The sequence below is a fragment of the Equus asinus genome, chromosome 9 (genome assembly GCF_041296235.1).
Source record: "Equus asinus isolate D_3611 breed Donkey chromosome 9, EquAss-T2T_v2, whole genome shotgun sequence".
NCBI lineage: Eukaryota > Metazoa > Chordata > Mammalia > Perissodactyla > Equidae > Equus > Equus asinus.
Window position 1 is genome coordinate 93,649,204 of NC_091798.1, and position 24,555 is coordinate 93,673,758.

The 24,555-nt window shown below is 43.0% G+C and overlaps 1 protein-coding gene across 8 annotated transcripts in view; it reads right to left on the bottom strand.

Annotated features, from left to right (window-relative positions):
- ARHGEF28 (Rho guanine nucleotide exchange factor 28) overlaps nucleotides 1-24,555 on the bottom strand; it is a 273,307-nt gene that overhangs the window by 134,924 nt on the left and 113,828 nt on the right. For all 8 annotated transcript variants that reach the window (XM_070517954.1, XM_070517955.1, XM_070517951.1 and 5 more), the window contains 3 exons: nucleotides 10,381-10,564; nucleotides 7,790-7,970; nucleotides 4,901-4,973 (listed from right to left, as the gene is read on the bottom strand). In XM_070517954.1, the coding sequence (XP_070374055.1) occupies nucleotides 4,901-4,973; nucleotides 7,790-7,970; nucleotides 10,381-10,564 (438 nt within the window). The remainder of the gene's footprint in view (nucleotides 1-4,900; nucleotides 4,974-7,789; nucleotides 7,971-10,380; nucleotides 10,565-24,555) is intronic.

A 24,555-nucleotide genomic window follows, 5' to 3' on the forward strand; every position in this document is an offset into this window, starting at 1 on the left:
CCACTATAGTATACTGCTCTTGAACTCATAATACATACTAGCTTCTAAAATGAAAAGAGAAAAAGCAATAGCCTCAGTTTCGTATGGTCAAGTCAACTGACCTTGATAGGGACTAAGGAAGGACACGGCGGTAGCTGACACCCAGCCTGGAAGCTTCTGTTCCCGGGAGGTTCCGCCTACCTTTAAATGCACACCCCACACGAGGCCTCCAGGTGGCAGCAGAGTAACATGTTCGCGAACAGCATGGCCAGTGATTTGAACGTCAAGATGGACCAGCTCACCCTTCGAAACCCTGCTGTTTAAGCGGCAAAGCCCAAAACACTAAGTGAAGGTAAAGCTTTCCATCCCACTGCCTAGAAGCAGAAAACTGATGCGAAGCACTTACCATGGAATTTACCACATTATAGGAGCACAGTAAGGGTTTTGTTTCAAAACACGCATACCCTAACCTGAACAACTGGGTACGTGGGGAAGATACCACTGAGATGCTAAAAAAGCAGGCGGGGGCAACCAGAACAACAATTTCCACAGACACGTCTGCACAGACGTCTAGAGAGTCACTCACATTTTTATTTTGCCCTTTATGGGATATTCCTTTAAAGGCATTTCAGACCATAAGCTCTCAAATGATAATGATTCTGCATTTCTAAAGAATTCTGTACTGAGAGATCTATCAAGAATAGGACACGTTTTATTCAAGATCGCTAACAAAGGAGGCTCCGTGGTCTGGTAATCCGGGCGCAGTAACACGTCCGGTACAGTGCTCAGATCCCAGCTTCTTGCCCCCTCAAAAAGCTCATCTGTGTACACTGCCAGTGTACATTTTTCCTTATAGGCTAATGCAATTTTGTTTTATTTTCAAATACTACAAATTATACTAAAATAGAAAAATCTTCATAAAATTTCTACATCATTTTTTAAATAACATACAAATTTTTAAAACCTTTATCCTAAAATCATCAAAAATATCTGGGGCCATGTGCGGATTCAGGATAATCATGCCTTTAACTAATCTAGGACTACATGGAACTGTATCTCAGGGCTTTTAAAGAACTGGGCACTCATTCCACTGAGTTTAATTAAATTGCTCCAGGCGAGTTTCTGTTAAATTACGAGGATCCTTTTACATCCACCGCTGTGCCACCAATTGCACGGTGCAATCAAACCAGCATTGCTATAGCAACCTTCCACAGATAACGTTATCAGCAACTCCAAGCTATTCTGTTTTAAAGGCTGATTGATCTTACCTTCAAGGCCCACCCAGAAGGAAGGATTACCCCTCTTAACCAGACTTACCAAACTTAATAAACATGTTTCTTACAGCCAAACTATAACGGAACTAGAAATAATCTCTAACATTCATATTCACCAGTGACACTGCACCAGCCAACAGGTTTCTTGACTGCAAGACTTCCTAGAACCTACGGAACATTACATGTATTCTGAATCTCTGACATGGACGTTTCATATACAGCATTTTCTGGCCAAAAAAATCTTCTTTGGCCAAAGAATCCTTATTTTTCAGAGCATCTTCCAAGATTGGCGTTCTGTCTAATGCTCTGTAGGAAATCCTAGGGTAAGAGATCAAATAAGGACAAAGGCAGCAAGGGACAAAACTGCCAGTTGGTGAATTAATACTAATGATTGGCTTATTAATAAAAACTAATGATTAGCTTATTAATAAAAACTAACAATTAGCTTATTAATTGGAGCATATTAACAATGAGAGGACTTTTTGGCCATTTAATTCCTTTGGAATAAGTTCCCATCATTCTGGGAGTACAATTATAATCATGAGATTATGGAGACAATAATGAAACCATTTATCACACTAACAGAAAAAGCAAAGTTAATTTTGAGGCTAAAGTTATGAGAGAGTCTTTCCATCAAAGACAGCTGCAGACACAAGCAAAGAGCTTCCCCCGCTCCCACCGCCCCAGGAGGAACAGAAGAGCATGATCTATTGAGAACCTTCCAGTATATCTCACAGGGAAAGTTTACTTTTGGAGTTTAAAAAAAAAAAAGCTCAGATGTTTTGTTCTTCCAGTTGAGTCTCGTCCGGCCTCATGAATGGACACTCACTGAGTATTTCCACTGTAGTTGAATACTGCCATCTGCTGGAGTGTGAGCACAGTTTCAAACATGTCCTCCAAGGAAGACAAAGGCATCGCCTAGCAGGCCTACAAAATACACACCTTAACTATCTAGAGTTAGAGGACTTAAGTGTCTGTCCAAGTGTTTTTGCTTATTGGTTGAGCATCTTCAGTCCAGCTCGCAGGTGTATTAACTTGGCTGCCCTTTAGGTCCAGCAGACTCAACCTGTCTAAAACTGAGTACCTTTTTTTGTCCCAAATCTGCATCCTAGAGGGCCTATCCCACCCAGGAACACACCAGGAACAGAGGACTTGCCCTTGGCCCTCCCCGTGACACCCACCTGACGTCCTACACCTTCAAGACATACTCATCCGCCACCCCTCCAGTCTCATCACACTGCTACAGAGCAGACCCTCTGCTACGTGACTTTCAGCAGCCCCCTGGCCCCTCCAATCCATTCTCCACACTCTCACAGAATAAACTTCCTAAAACAATGATCTAATCTAATTTGCTTAAAACAGCTCCCCGTGGGTCAGGGTGGAGCTCCAGTCCCTTGTCTCACGTACAAGCCCTCAGATCCACCACTCAGATCCGCCTCGCTCTCAGTCGATGTTCCTGGCATCAACACACACACACCCATAGTCCAGGTAACCTGCCTTTCCTCCAATGCATCATCTGGGTCAGGATTCGGTACCGCGTGTATTTCCACTGTCTAGAATTCACTTCCCTCCATTAGATCACAGCTCCAGGGTAGCCTCCACCATCACACTCCAGAGTTTCCTAGAGCTCTTTGCATATACTCCTGTAGCGCTTATCATAATGTGCTGGGACAGTTTGTTTTTCTGCCCCCATCCAAAAGTGTCAGCCCCTTAAGGGCATGAACTTGGAATTTAAGTACTTATTTCAATCTCATTTTGTTCTAAGTTAGTTTGAAGGTGGATTACAAGGGAGAAAAATATATAAGACAATAAAGGAAAACCCAGAAGTTGATTTTAAAATAAAGAAAAGCAAGGGTGAAGGCTTACATAAGAAATAAGGGTAATACAAAAACGCAGCCAGGAGGAGCCGACATATTTGCAACTGACAGGCCAGAAACTTAGCTCCAAGTTTTTTATCAGCCAACTAGAAGTAAGAAACCTGATCGGCTACTCTTACAGAAGTAAAGGAAAGCCAGCCACTCAGGAGGAGAGAGGCTTCCCTTACAGGTCTTTACAGAGGAAGCGCGAAGTTACCTGCCACCTCCTCAGGCAGCAGGGCGGCCACAACTCCCTCAGCATGGCCAGCACATCCTCAGGGGAGCGTACCGAGGGCAGTTCCACGGGGCTTCCAAGCCGCTGCACTTTGGGTAGGAAGCTCAGCTGCGCAGAGTTAACCCAGGAGCGTGTGCAATGTGGACGGGCCACACAGAAATATTCCTCTCCAGGACTACTTTTTAACAAACACGGGGCCAAAGAGTTTAAGATTATACTATCTGATAGATACCCAGAATGCAAATATTCTATGGCGTCAGTTAAAAGCAGAACCAAAGGTAATAATCAGCTGTTGACATTGGTACATAAGCTCAAGGGTCTTGTCCTATTTTTCCTCCCTAAACCCGGCCTCCAGCATGGTGGATCTCAGCTTGATCAGATCACTGTCCCTTTACATTAACAGGTATTTCATAACACCCCTTCCCCTTTCCTGAAATCAACAGATAACATAACCCTACCCCCCAAACACACAGAACCCTATTCTCACATATGATTTCAAAAAATAAAAGTCAACGTATACTCTAAAATATAACACAAAAGAAAAGTAACTGATAAGATAATACGAATTTCAACATGTAAAACCATTGCCCTCAGTACCCAAGAAGACACAGTGATGTGGTCAGATTCTTGTAAACTGTCAAGCTTTGGAAAAAAGACAAAACAAAGTCAGAACCCATTCCAGACAAGAAGGACAGGAATATTCAAGAACAGAGGTAAGAATGCTCCATAGAGTGAAAACTCATGTTTACTACTAGGACTTGCTAACAGAAGAGACATTTGTATAGGGAAAAGGGACAAGAACCTGAATTGAGGTAGAGATCACATGCCCATTGGGGGAAATGTGGAAGGATGACATTCCTGCAAATGAGTGGGTGTTATGAACAAGTGCGGCACCAACGTTGAGTCCCTGTGCTGAATGTGGAACGGAGTAGTGATGATGTATTATAAAAAATAGACCTCTGGGCAGGACTCCCACCTCGAGGAGATTTATATATTCAGTCTCTGAAGCTCCATCAGGACTGCGAACAGTGAGCATGACAGCCTGGGTTGAGTGGGATTGTCTATTCCCTGAAGACCATCCAGCATCCTGGCCTCCACCTCTACATGCCAGTGATGTTCCCTGACCCTCATGTCACAGAAACACCTTCACAGTCTCCACCCTCTGTAAAAGCCACTAGCCCAGCACACAGTAGAAGTTCCACGAAGGAGGAACAGCTAGCAAGTGACTGATGAAGGACTGAATGGAAGGAACAAGCCAAACCTGGGAACAAGGAGAGCGATCTGTGCATCAGGAGAGCACCCTGAAAGTCAGGAATGAGGGAGGATCCGGCCCCAGGGGCTGGCAGTCGGCTCTCAATAAACGCCAGTTGAACTAAAGTAGAAACAGTTCCCTTTGTTCGATGCTGTCGGAGGACCCGAGGCCTTGTACCCACAGCCCTGATCCTGCCGCCGAGCCCCTTGGCTCCCACTCTGCCCACGGCGCACTTCAAGCGCCAGCCAACCAGTCGGTCCTGAGCACCTTCCGGGTCCCTCGAGGGGGCAAGGAGCACGCCTACCTTCTTGGGTTTCTGCAGCACTGGAGGGCATATCTGATCTCTCCTCTGGCCTGGCTGCTTGCTCTTCAAGAGCCTAAGAAAGGAAGAAAAAGAAGACACTGAAACCGTTTGAGGCTTCAAATACGCAACAAAGAGATAAAAACCGCAGTCAAGGATCTGGGGGCTGGGACAGGCCACAGGCACCGCCTGGGGAGGTCTGGAGAGAGACCTCCATCTTGCTGCTGAGACCCACCGCCATCCACACCCTAAGACACAGGGATGGCGGGGCTCAGACGATGGGAGAGGACCTCCATCACCGGGAGGACTCACAGTGAGTGGCAGGTGGGGGCTGTCCCGCCGAGACCGGGCTGGGGAGCCTGAGAGGAGCATCCTCTCAGAGCAAGCTATATTTTCTTTTCAGATGGATTCCCCAGAGCCAGTGAAAATGTGCAGAAACAGAATGAAGTGTTGAAGCACCAAATGGTAAAACAGCCCAAGACTCGGCAGCACGAGTTCCAAAAGAAACCCGGGGCAAACCTGGGCAGGCAGCCTGCCACTGACAGACCCCAGAGTCCCCTGGGCACCTTAGTAAGCTCAGTGTATCAAGCGCCTGGTTCCTAGCTATTTCAGAACATCCTGAGGCCAGAGCAGAAAGAACATGAAAATATACACAATTTACCAAACCACCAAGGAGTATGGAACAAGAAGTACCCAGGCACCTACCCTCCAGCCTCCAGCTTCGCCCCCAGGACACAATATTCTCCTGCCTAGGGCCCCCTGTGCACCTGAAGGACGGGACAGAGCACGTGCATATTGGGTGCACTGAGGAGACGGCAGCCTGAGCGCCCGGGCTGGAGGAGGGCTCGGCACGTCGGCTCAGGGCAAAGACAGCACCTGCTCCACATGTTCATCTGGGGTCAGCCCTGACCCCGAAACCCTGTCTGTCAACGAGGGCAACCGCCAAGCCTAGGGGAAAGGGTATCAGGCAATGCTGGTGTCTGACACCAGGCTGCCATCTCCTCACTGAGAATAAATTAGTCCCTCAGATCAAAGGCATCGTGCATAGCTGTCATATAAAAACAGACTTTCAGACATCTAAGAGGTAATAAAGCATGAGTACTTTATGACTATACGTTATCTCATTTGTTTCCCCAAATTGTAAAGCTCTAGTGTGGACAACCTATATAACAATTACCACCTGCTTACATTTAATAACATCTAACCCAGGAAGAAGTGCCACAGAGAGATTTTAAACCCAAGAATACTATAGCAACATTTTGTCGGGCAGGTAAAAATTAATGACTTTGGAGGTTCTAAAGAACCTGAGCACTATTCCCCCCTCACTAGCCAGCCACACACTCCAGGTAGGAAGAAAAAAAGACGAAGGCTGCCAGCCAGAACACAGGGCAGCCCGGTGCAACTGACGCTGTCAGCGAGTGTTTCCCATAAAATGACAATCTCAGAAACTGGAAAGCGATCTCCCTTTGGTCTTTTTTACTATAAAATTCACTACAAGAAATTACTGAAGTATTTAGATTTACTCCTCCTAAATCTTCCTCAGATCATCAGTATTATCCCAAATGTGTGATGAGAAATCACAAATCCAGCCTAAGAAGCTGGAAGATCTTCTAACGACGTGAATGTTCGATACGTTTTGCTAGACACAGAGAGCACACCCTATCCTCTTTGGGAGTTTGTCACCGGGTGCCATGCTGTGGTCTGAGTGCCCCCTCTAAGAACATGTGTTGCTGAGCTCTGCCCCGATGGAGCCACAGGGAGACGAGCTCATCCTGAGGAACGCTGCTCGCAAGGCCAGCCCTCCGCCCGCCTGGGTGAGAGGCCACAGGGACACTGAGGGCTTAGGGTCTTTAAACGACAAGTATCCTTAACCAAATACGGAAATACCATGCCACATGCCAAAAAATTATACACTAAATGTCCTAAAACCCCACAAAGAGAAGTAGTTTATACTCTAAAGAGCACATTTCCTTTTAATTGTTTAAATAAAACCTTATATGGAGTAAGCCAATAATAATCTTTATTTGATATATAATATCTTTGGCTAAATCTTTAATTTTATGAAGCAAACATTTTACAAAAGCCAAAACTGTGATAAATGACAATATCAGTTTTCTAAACTGACTCTTCGCTCTGTGGAGCCTGTACACGCATGCACCCTGTGCCTTATTTAATGAGCGTGCTCGAGGACGCGGTGCGAGGGGCGTCACAGGACCCAGTGACTAAACCCGTACACCCCGGAGCACCACCAATGGCACTGACTCGAGCCCTTTTACTCAATGTCACATTCTGCTTAATAATGACTAAAAGGTGTAAATATTCCTTATATTCTTCCAGATCCCACAAAAAAATAATAATGATGAAGATGAGCTCTTTCAAACCTGAGACAGGCACGCTATGACAGCACTCAAGGCTGGTGTTTGGGCCGTGGTGGGAGGTGGAAAAGCCGCTTTGAGAAAGAACTGGTTTTAGATCACCAGTCCCCATTCAAGAAGAATCTGCACTCTGGGACAAATGCTTAAATGCACCAAAGCCATAAAGGAGCTCTCAAGCAGACATTACACATGTAAAACGACCCTAAAGGCAACTGCCTTTGGTAAGAATTCTAGATCAGAAAATATCCAGTATGAGCATATTAAAACCCAGCACTGGTAGGGCTGGCTCATGACAAGTAAAGGAAACGAGAATATTATACACATTATTTTCTATTGCCAAAATATTATATAATCATCTTTACTCTACTGATGTAACACAGTTTCCATGCCATGTCCCCCAAGGTTCCATTAGAAAAGAAAGAGTTACCCCAAAAAATACTGTTCCCCAAACAACGAGTTGCTGCCTACACTCTCAAGGAGCGTGAGTTACTGTATAACAGAATAATTGAGCACAAACCTTGATGAGAAAGGCTCTATCCCAAAAATATTTCCTGAAGAGTTTAATATCTGCCTCCAGCAAATGCTCGGCTGTGTGGTGAAGCGTCAGGGTCAGCGTCTCTGACGAATGAATATACCGCAGGGAGGCATCTTCGCTGAGCTGCGCTCGGGAGAAGCCAGGGGAACGTCTGCCCTGGAAACTGAAGCATCACAAATCAAAACCACGCACGGCTTTGGAGACACCAACCCCAAGACCCCAAGACCCTCAGTGCCCCCGACATTACAATCCAACGGGCAAGACGATCCTGGAAAGCCACCTACTAACAATACATAAGACCAGTAAACAGGTCCTGATGAAGCCATCTTTGTTTTTCCACCTAGAGATGTCGATTGAAAAGCCATACACATATATTACACACTTTAAAGATTTTATATAAATAATGAAACAGTACTGACTTTTAAACATAGTACTTTACCTTATTTCATTCTCCTTTTAATCTGGAAAGATGCCTCTTGCTTTAATGGGGCCACATGTAGAATAAATTAGCTGGCAGCCAAGAGTTTATTAGGTGATTACAAGGGAAAACAGATAGGATCTCCAGGGAGCATGGTGAGGTTTGGATGTCACAAACAAGTGAGACAGTCATAACACGCTGGTCCACTGTTGGAAATCATTTTCTCATGCAAGTTAAAACCCCCATAAATCTGATGCTGTTGTACTCTTGAATACACTCGTAAACAAAGGAACAATATTCCAAAACTAAATTCTTGCATATAAGCTTATTTTCTGTTATGTTTTGACTAAGAACAATTGCAAATTTATTAGCTATATGTGGGCTTCGCGGTTAGTAACACAATATTCTGGATGACTTATAAGGTCATGCAATTGCAACAGTAAAGAAGCCTCAGGAGGAAAATGTTAGCACCCCAAGACAACAGCCACCTCAGCATGCTGTCACATCCCACAGATTGCTCCCAGATTCCTCGCTTCACAGAACTAGGTCTATGCTTCTTTCAAATTCTTTCATGACCCCATTTTATTAATGACTGCTTGCTTTACAAAAATGTAGTATACTTGCAATCAAATAAATGTTATCTTCATCATACGGTATGATGAAAAGAGATCCATAAAAATCCACATCTTGTACTCTAAGATTTAGAGAATCTCCTCAAACTCTCAATGCTAATTACTGGCAGGGACTCCAGAATCTTCCAGATGTGCCAACAACAAACCACTGAGGTGAGTGGACTCCGAGCCTGAGCAATAAGATCATTGTTACTCATTTAGAAAATGGAAGCTCCATCATAGAATAAGAATTTAGCTTACTGTCTACTTCTAATCCCTTCCATGAATGGATTTATTAGAGGTGTAAACTTTTAAAAACACATAATATCTTCTGGTCTTGGACACAGTAGAAAGATAACAAAGCTATAGACAATGAAGAAGCCAGCCTCCAGGACCTCAGTGTGACACTGAACTATCCAGAATGACTAAGTCAAAGGAGGTAGTCCTGCCTTGGTCTTGTTAGCCAAGACAGTGGGGTCGTATTAGAGCAAAGAAAAGGGTAATTCCTTTTGGATGGGCTATTCCTTTGGCTGATGGTCATTTGACCAAATGAGGGGGGAAAAACACAACAGCTGACTTCTACTCCAATATCCATTTACGCAACATATAACCATAAATTAATCACATTGAGTTCCATGAGCCAGCAAGAAGAACCAGTCCATTGAGACATACCATGGAATAACACTGACAATATTTGTGTAGTACTTTGTAATTTTCAATGTACTTTCCCATTTATCTATTTTTTTGCCACATGTTAAGTCAAGAAAATCACTATATATGAATCCTCCTTTCATAAGAATAACACCAATCTGAACCATTCTAAGTAACCAACAATACATTAACTATTCATTGAAAGTGTTGATATCATCAATAGAGAACCTTACAGCTGACAAATTATTTCCTTTACATTATTTCACTAGATCCTAATAACTACCCCATTGCCTACCTAGTATCTTAAGTTTTGTGTGTTATTCACTGGTTCAACAAAAGTTTATATTCTTTCAGTGAATGTCATCTGTTGAACAGGGCACTAAAAATACTGCCGTGGGGAAAACAGAAATAGTTTCAGCGCTCAGGTGATTTAGGAGGGAGACGTATGAAACAGATGGTCACTATGCATACAGAGTTCTAAATTATGATTAATAGTGTGAATCATAATTTTAATCACAATTACTACTGTGAAGTATCATAATCACAAAAGACCATAACATAGAAGAAGGCCTCTCTGAAGAAGTGACATTTAAACTGAAACCCGAAAAATAAGTGGGGGTTAGACTACTGTTTCCCAACCTTTTTTCTTCTTATGGCCCCTACAGAGCCTTTTGAGACATTTTCTCCCTAACCCCTTCTCCCCCAGGAAATGTTAATACCAAATATATCTGTATATCAGTTTATGTACTATATGCATATCTGTACTTTATATATGGGAACTAATGGTAAAACAAGCCAATATCAGCTTGTGGTTTGGCTATTTCCATTTTTCCGCAATGCTTGGCTGACTTTATAGAAACAGATGGAGAGAAACAATCAAGTTGCAGACTCACTTTGTGATGTCTTCAACCAGCTTCGAGTGTCCGCCACGTAAAGCTAAGTCCAATGGCGTGGCACCCTCTTCGTTGGGTAGAGCCAAGGCCTGGACTCCCCCAGGGAGACACAAGAGGAACTGGGAAAGCTTAGCCAGGCCCCATCTCACAGCGAGGTGTAGGAGAGATTCTCTGTGCAGAGAAACTGGAAAGAGAGAAAAACGTATGATAACAGCTCCTCCTTTGACAAAGTTAGTTTCATACGTTTCATCCGAGAGACCACGTATTTAGACATAAGAATGTCAAAGCTGGAAGGAACCATCCAAAGCTTCTAATCCAAACACCTCATTTTACAGATGTAACGAGGTCAAGTGATTTGTCCAAGGTCAGGTGGCCAGCAGGTGCTAGAGCCAGGTCCACTCATCGCTGGTACTTTGCTCTTTCCACCCACGATGGTGCGAGTTCACATCACCTTTCACTCACGTGCCGTCAAGTCATCCAGGGAAAACAAGCCAGGAACAGACCGTCCTTTGGAAGCAGACATCGTGCATTTCTAAGGTGTCCTTTAAGGAGATGCTGCCTCTCCAGCAGGGCGGGCTCTCAGTGCCTAAGACCACAAAGGAGCCTCGGGTTCCACCCTTTGTCCTCAGATGAAGGTCCTCCTCCCCGGTGAGAAGCTAACTAGACACCATGGTCTTTCTCAAACTTCACAGTGGTGATTTCATCCATCTACTAGATCCCTGGGATCATTTCAATGTTGCCAAAGCCACCCCAGTGTGTTGCTTAAAAAGCTCGGCCATGTCTTTTCACATGCCCCTGACAGAGGGCTCCGGGTTGGCCTGTGTGCCTGGGTTTTCACTGTGGGGTCGGCCACTCTACATTCCGGTTGTTTCCAAACTATATTATCTTACAGCCCCTCATAGTTTTTCATTGCTGACACCCAGCATACTCTCTGGCAAGCTGAAGTCATTCAGTATTTGTGGAGTGGAACGGCAATTGACTGTTGAAGTCTCGATTATTTGTGTATATTTAAATTGCCTAATTTGTATAGTTTGCACACCTGTATTTCTACTGCAACAACGCAGTGTCTGGAACACAGCTGGCCCATGATAAACATTACATTAGGAATATGCAAAAGAAGAAATTTGCCTACATTAAAAAAATCCAGGCCAGTGAACTCCGTAGACATTAAGACATGTCTTAAGACAAGCCTAATCTTCAACCGAACACGAAAATAACACTCAAGATCTGTTGGAACAAGTAAGCAGCGAGAATTTGAGTTACACACCTGCCAGTTAAATAAGGTTATTGATTGTTTACGATCTGAAAGAGACCCAGACAACGCTGTACCACACAAGAGTGAGAAGCCAAGAGGGTAGGGACCTTTTATCCTCACACAGTACCTGCACACGCACATGCTCTATAAACATCGCTTATTGAATGAATGAAGAAATGACCATGAGTACCCACGAAAGTCAGCTTTGAACACACGGCTGCAGCTGCCATCTGGAGCATCTATCACGCTTATTTCTGCCTCTGATACCTTTTGACCAAAATCCGAGAACAGAAACTATGTGGTCCCACACACAGCTTGGACACTGAAGACAAAAACCACCCACTTCACACAGCTTACTGTCCACATTAACGTGATCTTACTATTCCATTGTCTTCGTTAGCATAGCTTCACTTTCCAAAAGACTCTCGCTCAGGCAACTGACTGACTGTTCATTACAGGAACTCCCTTCAAGACCCATCAACCCTTCAGCAGGAAGCACCAACAGTGTAAGCCCTAAAACCAATGTTGAACTACTTTATCATGATCCTTACCCAGTCCGAATCAAGCTGCCCTCCCCCCCACCACCCCCATCACTCCTCCCCTGCATTAAAAGACCCTCATTAAACCAAACTTCAAGTTCTCAATAAATTCTGTCCTTGCCTTCTCCCGTCCAGATGCTGCTACGACTGTGGAGGCGGAGTTCTCCCTCACTACAGCAGACAGTACACTCAGCCCTGTGTCCCCAGCAGGCTGTGGTGACGACATCTGGGAAGCCAGCATCCAACTAAGCTCTAATTTGAAACAATTAGGAAGAAATAGCCACTGAACATGGATGCGAAAGAAAACTGATTAGTTTACATTTTTAATTGGTTTACACTGCTATTTCTATATCTCAATTGATGAACACAAGGTCCATATTTCAAATATGTAAATGAACCCTCCCAGAGAAATGCCACCAACTTCACTGAGTATTTGCTCGACCATCCGTCTGTACGACACAGCACAGACCCTGCCCCCAGTAAAATGACATCTGAAATGGCAGAAAATCTAAAAAAGACAATGCAGAGCACCCCCGCCAGATATTTGTTTAACATACTTGAGATTTGCAAAAGAGCTGTGTTGGTTATTAAAGAACTTACCTTGAAGTAATTTGTTCTTTATCTAATTTTTCAACCTTGAAACTCATTTTATTAGAAAGTAGGGTTTTTATTCTTAACAGATCCCAAAAAGGCATGTTTCATAACATTTCCATTTTCTTCCTTCTTAAATAATAATCAGGAAGAGACTTATTAGGATAACAAAGCAAACACATGCACATGTGACACACACACACGTACGCTCTCCAGCATGCCTGTCAGCATCAGGTTGTAACCAGCCACACCAGCATGGAATTTCTAAGTCACAGATCCCAATCTGAACCTGGTGAGAAACATCCTGTGGTTTTACAGGACACAATTTTCCTATAAGAAAAATATGACCAAAAGCAAACATCTAAACCTTTTGGTTCCCTTTTAAAATAATACCATTGACAAAGGCAAGTATGGTGTCAACTATTTAAATGGTACGCCCTACAGTGCCTGGGGCAATGCCCTAAATACCCTTAAACCTGGGGCGTAGTTCACTGTATTCCACTCCTGGACAGTGTGAGCGTGGGGAGAAGTGGTTTCCTCCCCCAGGAGCACTCTCCAGGTCTGCCCTGCTCATGAGCTCCCCGTTCCCTCCTTCCTGGTTCCATCTTCACTTCTGGCTCAATGGGAGCGGCCAGCAAGCCCATGGGACTGGATCGCTCACTGTTGACACTCTCCCTCCCTCTCTGCTTCCTGGGGCAAGCGGGGTAGGATCCTCTGATGTTTGAACAAAACAAACACAAAGCTGACCAACACGTTTTGAGAGCGAGCTTTCTCATTCACTATAAACGTCCAGAGCCCAGAATAGGGCAAACAGCTTGAAATAGGAAACATCATGACATATATAAATAATTCTGCTTGTTAGAAGTTTCAGAGTCTTACCAGCAGTCAGGAAAACAAGCTGTGGACAGGGGTTACACAATTTGGCAGGTGGGGGTGTTTAATGAAAATGAAATCTTTCTTTACCAAATAAATATGTCTCTTCCTGTTTAGCTGGTGCCTGGAGTTATTCGAACGAATGTAACTAGAATTACTAAGAATTGCTCTAATGGCAAACATTGAAAGTTACGACCTGTCACATCCTGGGAGCAAGATCACAACAAGGAAGGAGCAGGCTGCGTCTTTCAGTCAACGATCCCATTAGAGCATCTGTCCCAGGCAGGCAGGAGACTCAAAATCACTGCCACTCATTCTCCATGCCTCAGTTTCTCTCCCTGGAAAATGAGGCTGTCACATCAAAGACCCGAGGTCCTAAGGGTATTCATTCCCGCGCTGACTTTTTGGTGATCAAGGAACCGTGAAAGGCAGCGCACACCAGAGAGCTGCCAGGGCACCTGAGGAGCAGGGACGGCCAGTCTGGTGTTACGAAAGTTAACTGATTCCATTTACTGCCCATCCAATAAGGACTCAGGAGCCACTGTCACACCCAAACAAGGTCTGACGATGCCTTTCCATCAGCAGAAATTCCTGTTGGAAGATTGCAAAACAACTTAGCAGCCCTCAGGACCTCACATTCACGGCCAGAGGAAATGTAAACGGAACAACCTCTCTGGAAAACCCAGCGGCACAGTCTAACGAAGATGAAGAAACTAACGCCTCTGACTGAGCCATCCCACTTCCACACATAAACCCTGGGAAGGACTACGCTCTGCGTGTACCAGGAAACACGCCCCAAATGCAAAATGGTCAAAAATAGAAGCCATCTTCACGTCCATCAACAACAGAATAAATTGCAGTGCAATCACACATTAGCATTCTAACAACAAAAGTGAATTATAGACTCACACAGAAGAAACGAAGAAACACAAGGCTGAGGAGAGAACATCACAAAAGGATACGGAGAACATGTTTCAACTAATATAAAGTTAAAAAAAAGAAAACTAAACCATGTTATTTGCGGTACATAGGTGGTAAAATTATAAAGAAAAGCAAGTAAATGTTTACTATAAAGTCAGCATGGCACCTGAGTGGGGGAGGGAACATGATGGGGAGAGAATGGGAGGTGCTGGTACTTCTGTAACCTAATGATGTCTGACTCTGTCACACACACACACACCCTGAGTTGTGTTCAAGGCCCTCCCCAGAACAATTAAGACAGAATTTCTGGGGTGGGGCCCAAGTATCAATCTTTTCTAAAGATTCCCAAGTGATTCTAATGCCAAGTCAAGGCTGGGACCTGCTACTTGAAATAAATAAGTGGTTAAATATCTATGCCTCCTTCTTATACCACTGACTTCCCAGTCAGCTCTTAAGATGTGTTAGTTAAAACATTTCACCAGTGAATCAGAACAAAGAAAAATAATGTTGGTGATTTTTAAGTTATTTTTAATCCTCATTACATGCTGCTAAGCCAGGATACAGCCTTAAACATTGAGCAAAATATTAAAGCTAAAACACGATGGGGATAACAATGTAGAAGCAAATGATATTTTTAAACACAGACTAATTCAGAAGTATTACTTCAGGGTCCAGCCCCCTGGCTGAGTGGTTAAGTTCGTGCGCTCTGCTGCAGGCGGCCCAGGGTTTTGCCAGTTCGAATCCTGGGCGCGGACATGGCACTGCTCATCAAGCCACACTGAGGCGGCGTCCCATATGCCACAACTAGAAGGACCCACAGCTAAAATATACAACTATGTGCCAGGGGGCTTTGGGGAGAAAAAGGAAAAGTAAAATATTTTAAATAAATAAAGAAGTACTACTTCATAGGGTTTAGCAACGTTTCATAACTACCAAGTAGAGCCACTGAAATGGATCCAACACTGTAAGTTTATTAATAAATTTTTTTAATTCACATAATCCAATTCATTAAAACAAGTTCTATTCTGATTTCCAGAGCCACATTTATGTTCATGGAGGTCTTAATTGGTGCATCAAAGTAATTTAAGTAGACTAACATTGAGCGAGACCCTACTATGTGCTGGTCCTGTGGACACAAAGATGGACACAGTTCTTGTCTTTAGGAAGCGTACAGCCAGCCTACTTATGTTCGGAATAAAATAATTATGTGGCCATGAAATCACCATCTAATGAACACCAGCTCTAGGCTTAGACACAAAGGGGGAATAGAAACAAGGAAACTATCTGGCCTACAAGAAAACTGCTCAACGGGTTATATTAATTCAACCTACATCAGGTATTATGATTTGAAACTTTACAGATGCTCATAAAATACCAAAATCACAAGCAAAAAGTAAAGGGAATGAAAAAAAATTACCAAAATTTACATGGAAGTAGAAGAGAGTATTTGCATGAGCATCACACACAATCTCTGATATTTTTTCAGGACTCTCAACAAGGATGGAAGGAGAGGGCGTGTAGGATGGCATTTTCCATTTAGGTCATCTAATCTGGGCTTTGGTGTGTATATAAACAAGCTGGCCTTCCACACAGAAGATCCAAGGTTGGTGAGTCCAGGATAGGAATTGCAAATATAAACACACTCATAGGAAAGATAAGGAAACAGGACACCCCCCACCCCCAGGCACAATACCAGCATGGCAGGTGCAGCTCGGTCATAAAGGCAAAAGGTTAGAAGACGAATGAAACAAGCATAATGGCAGGCTTCAGCTTCCAGAAACTTTTCTGCATCAGACACATTGCAGACGCTCAGGTTACAACTCCTGACTGAAAACAATCAGGGAAAACAGCAATCACACCACCCACAAGGCTGGAATGCACTTCATGCATTTTTGCATCTCATACAGGTTGGTTACACTTTCTTTTAGCTCATGAAACTAGCACTAAATCAGGTGAAACACTAAAAAGACTTTATGGGATGGCAACCTGACTTCCGGCCCTCACAATGTGGAGACATTTCCAGATTGAATCACACGATGTGGGCATCAGTACAAGTTATTCAGAATCCAGACACAACAGTGTATGGTGCAAAAGGGGACAGATTAAAGGGTTGAAAGGTCTCGATTTGAACACCTCCAGGCATGCAGCTTTGGGCAGACCACTTTACGCTCAAGTTCGAAGTCATTTGATCTATAAACGCAAAGTGCTACCTGCCCAGCCTACCATCCAGGATTGTCAGGGGCTGGAACGAAGATAACACAAGGGACAGTGTTCTCAAGAACTATGATCAGTCATTCACATTTGGCCAACCTTTTTAATACAAAAAAATAAAACAAACGCTCACTAAATAGATATATGGTATATTTGCACACAGTTTTCCTCTGGTTATGATTGAAAAGCATAAATTAAGAGAACTAGCTATCTGCTTAGGAGGCACTATGATTGCGTCAGTCTAAGACACCAGATATCCCATTAAGACAACGGTGCGGCAGCCCCATGCCTCGGGCAGCAGACGGTCACTAGGTGCCCTAAGCGGCAATTATGTCATAGCCCCTTTTCCAGCCTGTGCAATAGGTTTTTTGTTAGTATTTGTTCGAGGCTATGATCCACATCCATCTTTCATCCGTTCATTCACTATCTGCCGACAGCCTACTGTGCACAGCACATGCTTCTGCTCCCCCTCACCCCACAGGCAAGCCCACGGAATTTGCAGGACCCCTGCAACTCACCGTCCAGGAACCCTGTTCTGTTTGGGAGACATATGAAAATACACTGCAGTCTATTATTGACAAGCAGAAAACGCACAGACCCGTCACACCTTGGAAACAGCCTTTTGAAGTCTGTGCTGGAAGTCTGACTTCGAGCCCCAGGGGCAAAGGCCCAGACTGAAGGACGCTGGACTCTGTGGGTTTGGGCTACACCTTCAGTGGGAGACCTCATCCCCTCCTTCAGCACGGGGGCACACTCACCAAGGGACATTCTGGTGGGAGAAGAGGAGGAAGGTAAATGGCAAAAACCAAACAGGAAGTCAGCAATTAAGGTGCTGCCTACCTGCGGTGGGGGGAGCAGGGAAGGTTGGCAAACGTGAACTAGAAATCCAGATGGGCAGCTGTTAAGCCTGAAAGCACGGAAGTGAACCACCACACCCACCTTTATTTCATTCTCACTGGTGCCAGTAACTATGAGGACTTTACATTCCTTGTTTCCACCTAACATTTATTAGGCACTTTACCTGCATTATCTCATTGAACCTGACAGGTTCTGCTCCCAGGTGGGGCATATTATTTCCCCTCTTTCCTGGGGGCAGAGACAGAGATTTGACATGATTATGCAATTGCCCAAGCTCACTCAGGTGGTAAATGGAGCACCAAGGGTCAGAACCCAGACTTTTCTACCTCCAAAACTCGAGTTCTTTACTCCTATGCCTCCCATAGGTAATCAAACCAAGAATAGAAGAGCAGAAAAGATAGAACTTGAATAAATCAACCAATCGAGAGTAAGAAAAAGCAGAAGGAAACTAAGCTACAGTAAGCCTGAGGGCCGGCTCACACCTGCTCCCCACTCTGCAGATGTCAGCAGATGAGGCTCCACAATCCTCTCATGACAAACCTGCATATCAACGCTGCTGCAGCTACAGACGTGGGGGACAGAAAGCAGGAATGCGGGAATCCTTATGGGCTAGAACCTAGGGTAGATGATGGAAGATCTTGGGGGGTTTCTACCTACACAGCTTCATGCCCACATTTGAAAGAGTCAAGACAAGGCCTGCAAAGCTCACTGGAGCCAAGGAAAGGGGGGCCTTGCAACAGGAAACTGGGTTGGTCATTTCCCTAAGAAGATGCCACCACTTCTGGCTCATGCCCAGGCCTCCCCCTCCCGTCTTCTTCAACCATCAGCCCGTTAACCGCCAAGCGTTGGTAGTTTTTTAAACCAATGTTTTATTTTTTAAATAAAGTAGTACGAGGACAGCTGCCAGCATTCAAATCCTATCAAAGGAATCTATGAAAACAGCAATGATTTTAACTGTTTTCCTCAAGTGTTCAAGCGAATCCTTGGCTACTGCCATTGTCAAATTCAATTTTAGTTTTCTGGGTACAGCCAAAAACTGCCACATGCATCCTGCAGCGTGTGAAGGGTTCTCCAAGGAGAGAAACCAGGGATGGGGACGGCCACCAGCAGGTCAATTTCAGAATCTTGCAAGGTCCTAAGTCCTTTGGGAAGCACATGAGGGTAGTGTTTGAAAATAAAAGCTTCCAGTTACATTGTTTTTCCCTAAAAATTATGAGAGAGGGAGGAAGTAACCCGAACACAACCCAATGCTCCATCTCTCAGATGTGACAGCAAATCTGTAATTCTCTGTTCCAGTCTAAGGGCCACTGTGCCAGACAAAAGCAGGAAGCTTATTTTTTAAGGAAGAGTTTAAGCTACTTTTTCTCCTTTAAAACATAGTCCCTTAAACAGAGAATGTGCTTAATAAGAGTTTACTGACAACTCAAAAATAAATCCAAATGAGTTGATGGAGGAAAAAGCCCTTTTCCTGAAGAGTTCAATTCTGTATTAAATTCTTCACTGCCAGACATCCCATTCCTTAAAAATGAAAAGCTAAAAAAAGGGATAGAAGACAGAAAATATTTTTAAATTAAGGATTTAAAACTTCACAAACGCACATTCGTGTACCTGTGCATGGCTAAGTCCTGCGAAACAATTTTACCAATTTGCCATAGCACCTACGTTAAAGGACGTTCTCTCCACACCAGCATTCATCGGTGGGTCACCTTAGCAACTGACAGAATATAACACCAGTTTTAAATGTCAGGAAACAAAGTGTGGAGATATTTGTCCCGTTAGATATTATTGGAAGTGACAGGCTACAAAGTAGCACTGAGTGTGTACACAACTGCTTGTATTTCCAAGAAAAATGTAGAAAACCCCAGAATCAGTTGCTACCCATAATGCATTAATTTCAAAACTCCTCAGAAATTTTGTTTTAGAAATGGAGACTTGTATTTTGTAATAAATCTGTCCTTTTCAGGTTTTCTACCCACTGGTAGGACATCAGCTGATGTTATTTCAAACTTGCTGTCCAGTACCAAGCTGTGGGGCAGAAAAACAAAGCTGACATTTCACACAGTCTGCAGAACAGCAAGCAACTCTTATAATTCATTTGCTGCCCTCCAGCTAATGAGATCTGGAACACAAGTCAAGCCGGGGCCAACCACCAGCGCCATGCTCCTGATCCTTGCTCTATTTTCCTTCTATTTCTACAGCTAGAAAATGGTTTTCAAGGATAAAAACACCAGCCAAGCTCCATTTCAAGTGTTAAACAAATCTTGCTTCTTACTGATTACAGATCTCTTTCCTCCATTCAGAGAAAGATAACAGATATTTTCCTCTGTCAAACATTGCTGCCCACACATTCCCTTCTCTGGCTGCCTAGAAAGAAGGTAATGGTTCTGGGTATGTGGCTTGAAGCAAGAGGTAGATGTCACAGAAAATTGGCAGTTCCCATTGAATCTTTCGTAATGAACTGTTAATTCTCTTTTAATGGCTTTTCCTGCAGATAAGAAGCAATATTATGACTGCTCTTTAAACTCCTTAAGGGAACACTAGACAATCAAGACACATTTTAACAGTCACCGAATAACCCCTACTCTTATCAACTTTCTTCTAAAGCCCTTTTTTTCTGAAGTTCTTTTCCTATTGCCCCAATTAGTTGTAAAGTGTAGAAAAACAAACACTCTCCTTCAAACAGAACTAATTTATGAAGACTGTTAATAAACCAGAGCATCACACTAACCGCTCTTCTTAGTGATAGTGTTACCTATCCACTGACCTTGTGCTCCATGACAAGGTTCCTACTGTTCCTTTAAACCATTATTTGTTACATTGTGACTTATTTTTGCACAGACAGGTACTACTTGGATTTACAACACGTATTCTGCCACTAAAGCACCATTTCTCTAACTTCCATATTCAAGTTTAAATCTGTTGTGGTTGCTATAACTCCACCGGTATTACTCGCAAGGGAGGAGCATATTCTTGATGTGATCTTTGGAATCAATAATAAGTTCCATAATTATAACTATAATATATTATAAGAAGTTCTATACATAATAATCAAAATAAGAAGTTCTCTGAACCACTCTCAATGGGTCCTATCATTTCTACCACTGCTCGTTTTTGGGGACAGTCCTCTAACCAACCACACATCTACAGAATGAGAAGCTGGCTCCCCAAATACATCGGCCATATTTATGCCCAAGACAGCCCTGGGGAAAAGTTGCAAAAGCTCAGTTGGCTTACCCTAAAAACTTTTTCCATTCACAGAATCAATCATAAAAGCAGGAGGAAAGTTAGCCAACTTTTTAAACTTGATAAAGCAATCTAACAGATAAAATTTTCTTTGTTTTCTTAAGAATGTTAATATGTTTGCCCTGCAGCTCCAACTGATTAAGGTATCACTTTCCCAAATATTCTCAGGACAAAAATGGTAATTATGTGACGGGATGCAGGTGTCACCTAATGCTATGGCAGTAAGTATGTTGCAATATATAAATGCATCAAATCAACACATTGTACGCTTTAAACTTGTACAGTATCATTTGTCAATTATACCTCCATAAACCTGGAAAAAAACAGGTTTTGTTACATTTTTATAATTTGTATAATGGAGAGTTCTATCTCTTCCACAACAAAAAACATCTGCCTATAAGTAGAACTTTGAACGTATGAACTACTTTTACCTGGAGAACTGTAGAAATGTTCAAATTCATTTTTCACAATAGCAATTTTCTCTGGCAAAAAAAAATCTTGAATCTGCAAATTATTGCTGTATATTGGTTCATAAGTGTAAATATATACTGTGAGAGATGGTCTTTATATGACTTTTTTTTTTTAAGTAAGTGAGCTTTTTTTATCCTAAATCAGCAAGTATAACCAGGACAAGCTCTACCTCTCCCATGGTTGGGAGAAGAGCTACCATGTCCCCAGGGATAACACCATCAGTCTTCTGAGATGCCATTGGTAGTCCCTTTGGGCTCTTTACTAAAATGGCAGCCTCCCCACTGGGGATGGCAAACATAGGGCTTGCCGGCCATGCAGGCTTCTGGGAACACAGTGAAGGGAAGTAATTTAGTCGAGAGGAAGGGAAGACTAACTCAGAGGTGGCCAAGCATCAACAGAAGAAAACAAAGTCTTTTACTCCAGTTAACCTAATTGACAAAATACGCCAATCTCTAAGAAAAGATTTCTGTCGAAAAACAAACAAGCAAAAAACCCAAAACAAAAAAGGATAAATTAATTGCGAGATTTTATTGGATAATAATATTACTACTCCAAGTTTTACTGCACATTTGGGGTCCTGAGACCCTGCAAAAGCTTTTATCACAAAAGCTATTTCACAGAGAGAAATTAATTTAATTTTATGAAATAGGAATCCAATTTTATTTATGGCACAAAATTAAATAAAACCTGGATGTTTCCTTCCTTGGAATACATAACGAAGTTGCACTGTGAGTAATGATAGGTAAGATGCGGTGCCAAGAGAAGGCTCTGCTTTTCTTTATGAGACACAGCACTCCACTCAGACTCTGGCCCTTCTCCAGAATCTCAGGCCTTCCTGGTAACTCTCAGTGATTGAGAAATGAAAAAGTGAGGGATTTATTATAAAACGCATGGAAATAGAGTAATGCTTCACAGTAAGGCTTCAGTCAGACTCTCCCACGACAATGTCATTACAGAAATCTAGACTCATTCAGTAACATCCATTTATACCCCCCCAAAAGCAGAAATAAACAAAAAGAATTTTTAATAAGTGTGAATAGTAGAGATTTTAAATAGTTTTTGGATAAGTATTAGGAAAAATAATTACTAGGAAAAAAACTATTTTCCACTTACGATGCCACTACCACTAACACGTGATGAACTCCAGTGGGCCACATGCCAGAGCTTCCTTCTTGCTTTGTTATTATAATTTACCTACCTCGAAGGCAAGCAACACTAATAAAATATGTACACCAGAAAAAGAGGCAGATTCTAAACCACTTAACACTCAACTACATTGAGGCTGAAGGACTAAGATGGCAACATGGGAGACTCCCTCCTCCCATGGAAGCACCAAATGTGCAGCTAAACATGGAGTAGTTCCCTCTGAGAGGGATCCAGAAGCCTGCTGAGTGACTCCTACATGTTGGGTGAATGAGAAACAGGAAGGAAAGTCTGAGACACTCTCACCATAAACCCCAACCCTGGCAGAGCATCACACAGTCAGGAGGGACCCCCAGTTCCCAGCTTCTCCCTGAGGAGAGAAGGGTTTGGATCACCTATATAGCACCCTAACTTTTAAGGCTCCTACCTGAGGGATGGGCCCCCAAAACGTCTAGCTCTGAAAGCCAGTGGGGCTTTCCCACAGGACTACAGCAAACAAAGAAGCAGTTCTTAATGGGCACACAAGCACACACCATGACTATCCCCTCCAGGGCTCAGCTTGGAGGGAGCAAGCAGAAACATCCACCACCCAGTCTTTCCCTCGAAGGAGGGTCTGGCTTCTAATCAGCCAGCATTCAGGTGCTAACTGAGATCTTCCCCTTGAGGACACTGATGGACTTGGCACACCCTCAACTACTGGGAGCCACTAAGAACAAAAACAGCAACTTGGTCTATCACAAAGGTTTGAAAGGCAACCAGGAGCTTGGGCTGGACTGATTGACAAGGTTCATCTACACAAGACCAGTCTGTCAAGCCTGAGAAAGACGGCTGTTTGATTTAATGTGCATAAACCAACAGAGAGTTGAAGGAAACAAGAGAACATGTTCCAAACAAAAGAACAAGGTAAATTTCCAGAAACTGATCTTAATGAAATAGAGATAAGTGATTTATCTGACAGAGAGTCCAACATCAACAGTCATCAAGATGCTCACCGAGGTCAGGAGAGCAATCAATGCATGGGCAAAGTGAGAATTTCAACAGAGATAGAAAATATTAAAAGTATCAAACAGAAATCATAGAGCTGATGAACACAATAACTGAAATGAAATATTCAATAGAAGGGTTCAACAGCAGACTAGATCAAGTGGAAGAAAGGATAAGTGAACTAGAAGACAGGGCAGTGGAATTCATCCAAATCAGAGGAGGAAAAAAAAAAAAAGGAAATATTAACCCCATCCCTGAACACTGATGTTGTACAGATATTCCATTACAAGTCTAGGCTACAGGCAATGTTACCTCAAGTACTGTAAACTGTTCTTAGAGAAAGTCTAGAAAAGTTCACAGAAATTTTCAAGGAATTGTTTACAACACCAGGATTTTATCCTTTGCCTGTAGCTTCATTTGTCCAGACCAACTGTAATTTGCTTTCACATACGTGCATACAATAAACTCTCTATATATGGAAGTCCATTCACATACACACATCAAAGTCAACTTTTACTGAGAACTCAGTATGTTCAGATATTGTTCTAGAAGTTTCACCAACATTATCCAATTTAACCATCACAATAAGCCAATGAGGTGAGTACTTCTATGCCTCATTTTAGAAATTAAAACTTCATGGCATCAGAACTAAAATAACTTGCCCAGGATGTCTCATAGCCAGGAAACAGTAGGGCCAGGATTTGAACCCAGCTTCAGAGCTCATATTCTTAACAACTATGACACTAGAACCGTTTCCCACAGAAAACAACGGCTCACCACATAAAGGAACTGCTCTGACTTTCTCTCATGAGCACACATATATCTATATTAGTATGGCAGAGAGGTCAGAAAAGACTCCTTGGTGACATAAATCTGCCTATTAAAAGGTATGAATAAACCAAGACCATGACAGATGGAGGATTAGAAAACAAGGATACAACTCCAAACAGAAATGAAAATGGCAATAAGATGCCCCTTGTCAACTTGGCACTTAGCCCAGTGTTCTCCAAACTTACTTGTTTACGTATCTCTATCTGCAAAAATAACTGAGCATATACCCTCAAGACAGAAAAGTGTATGCATGTA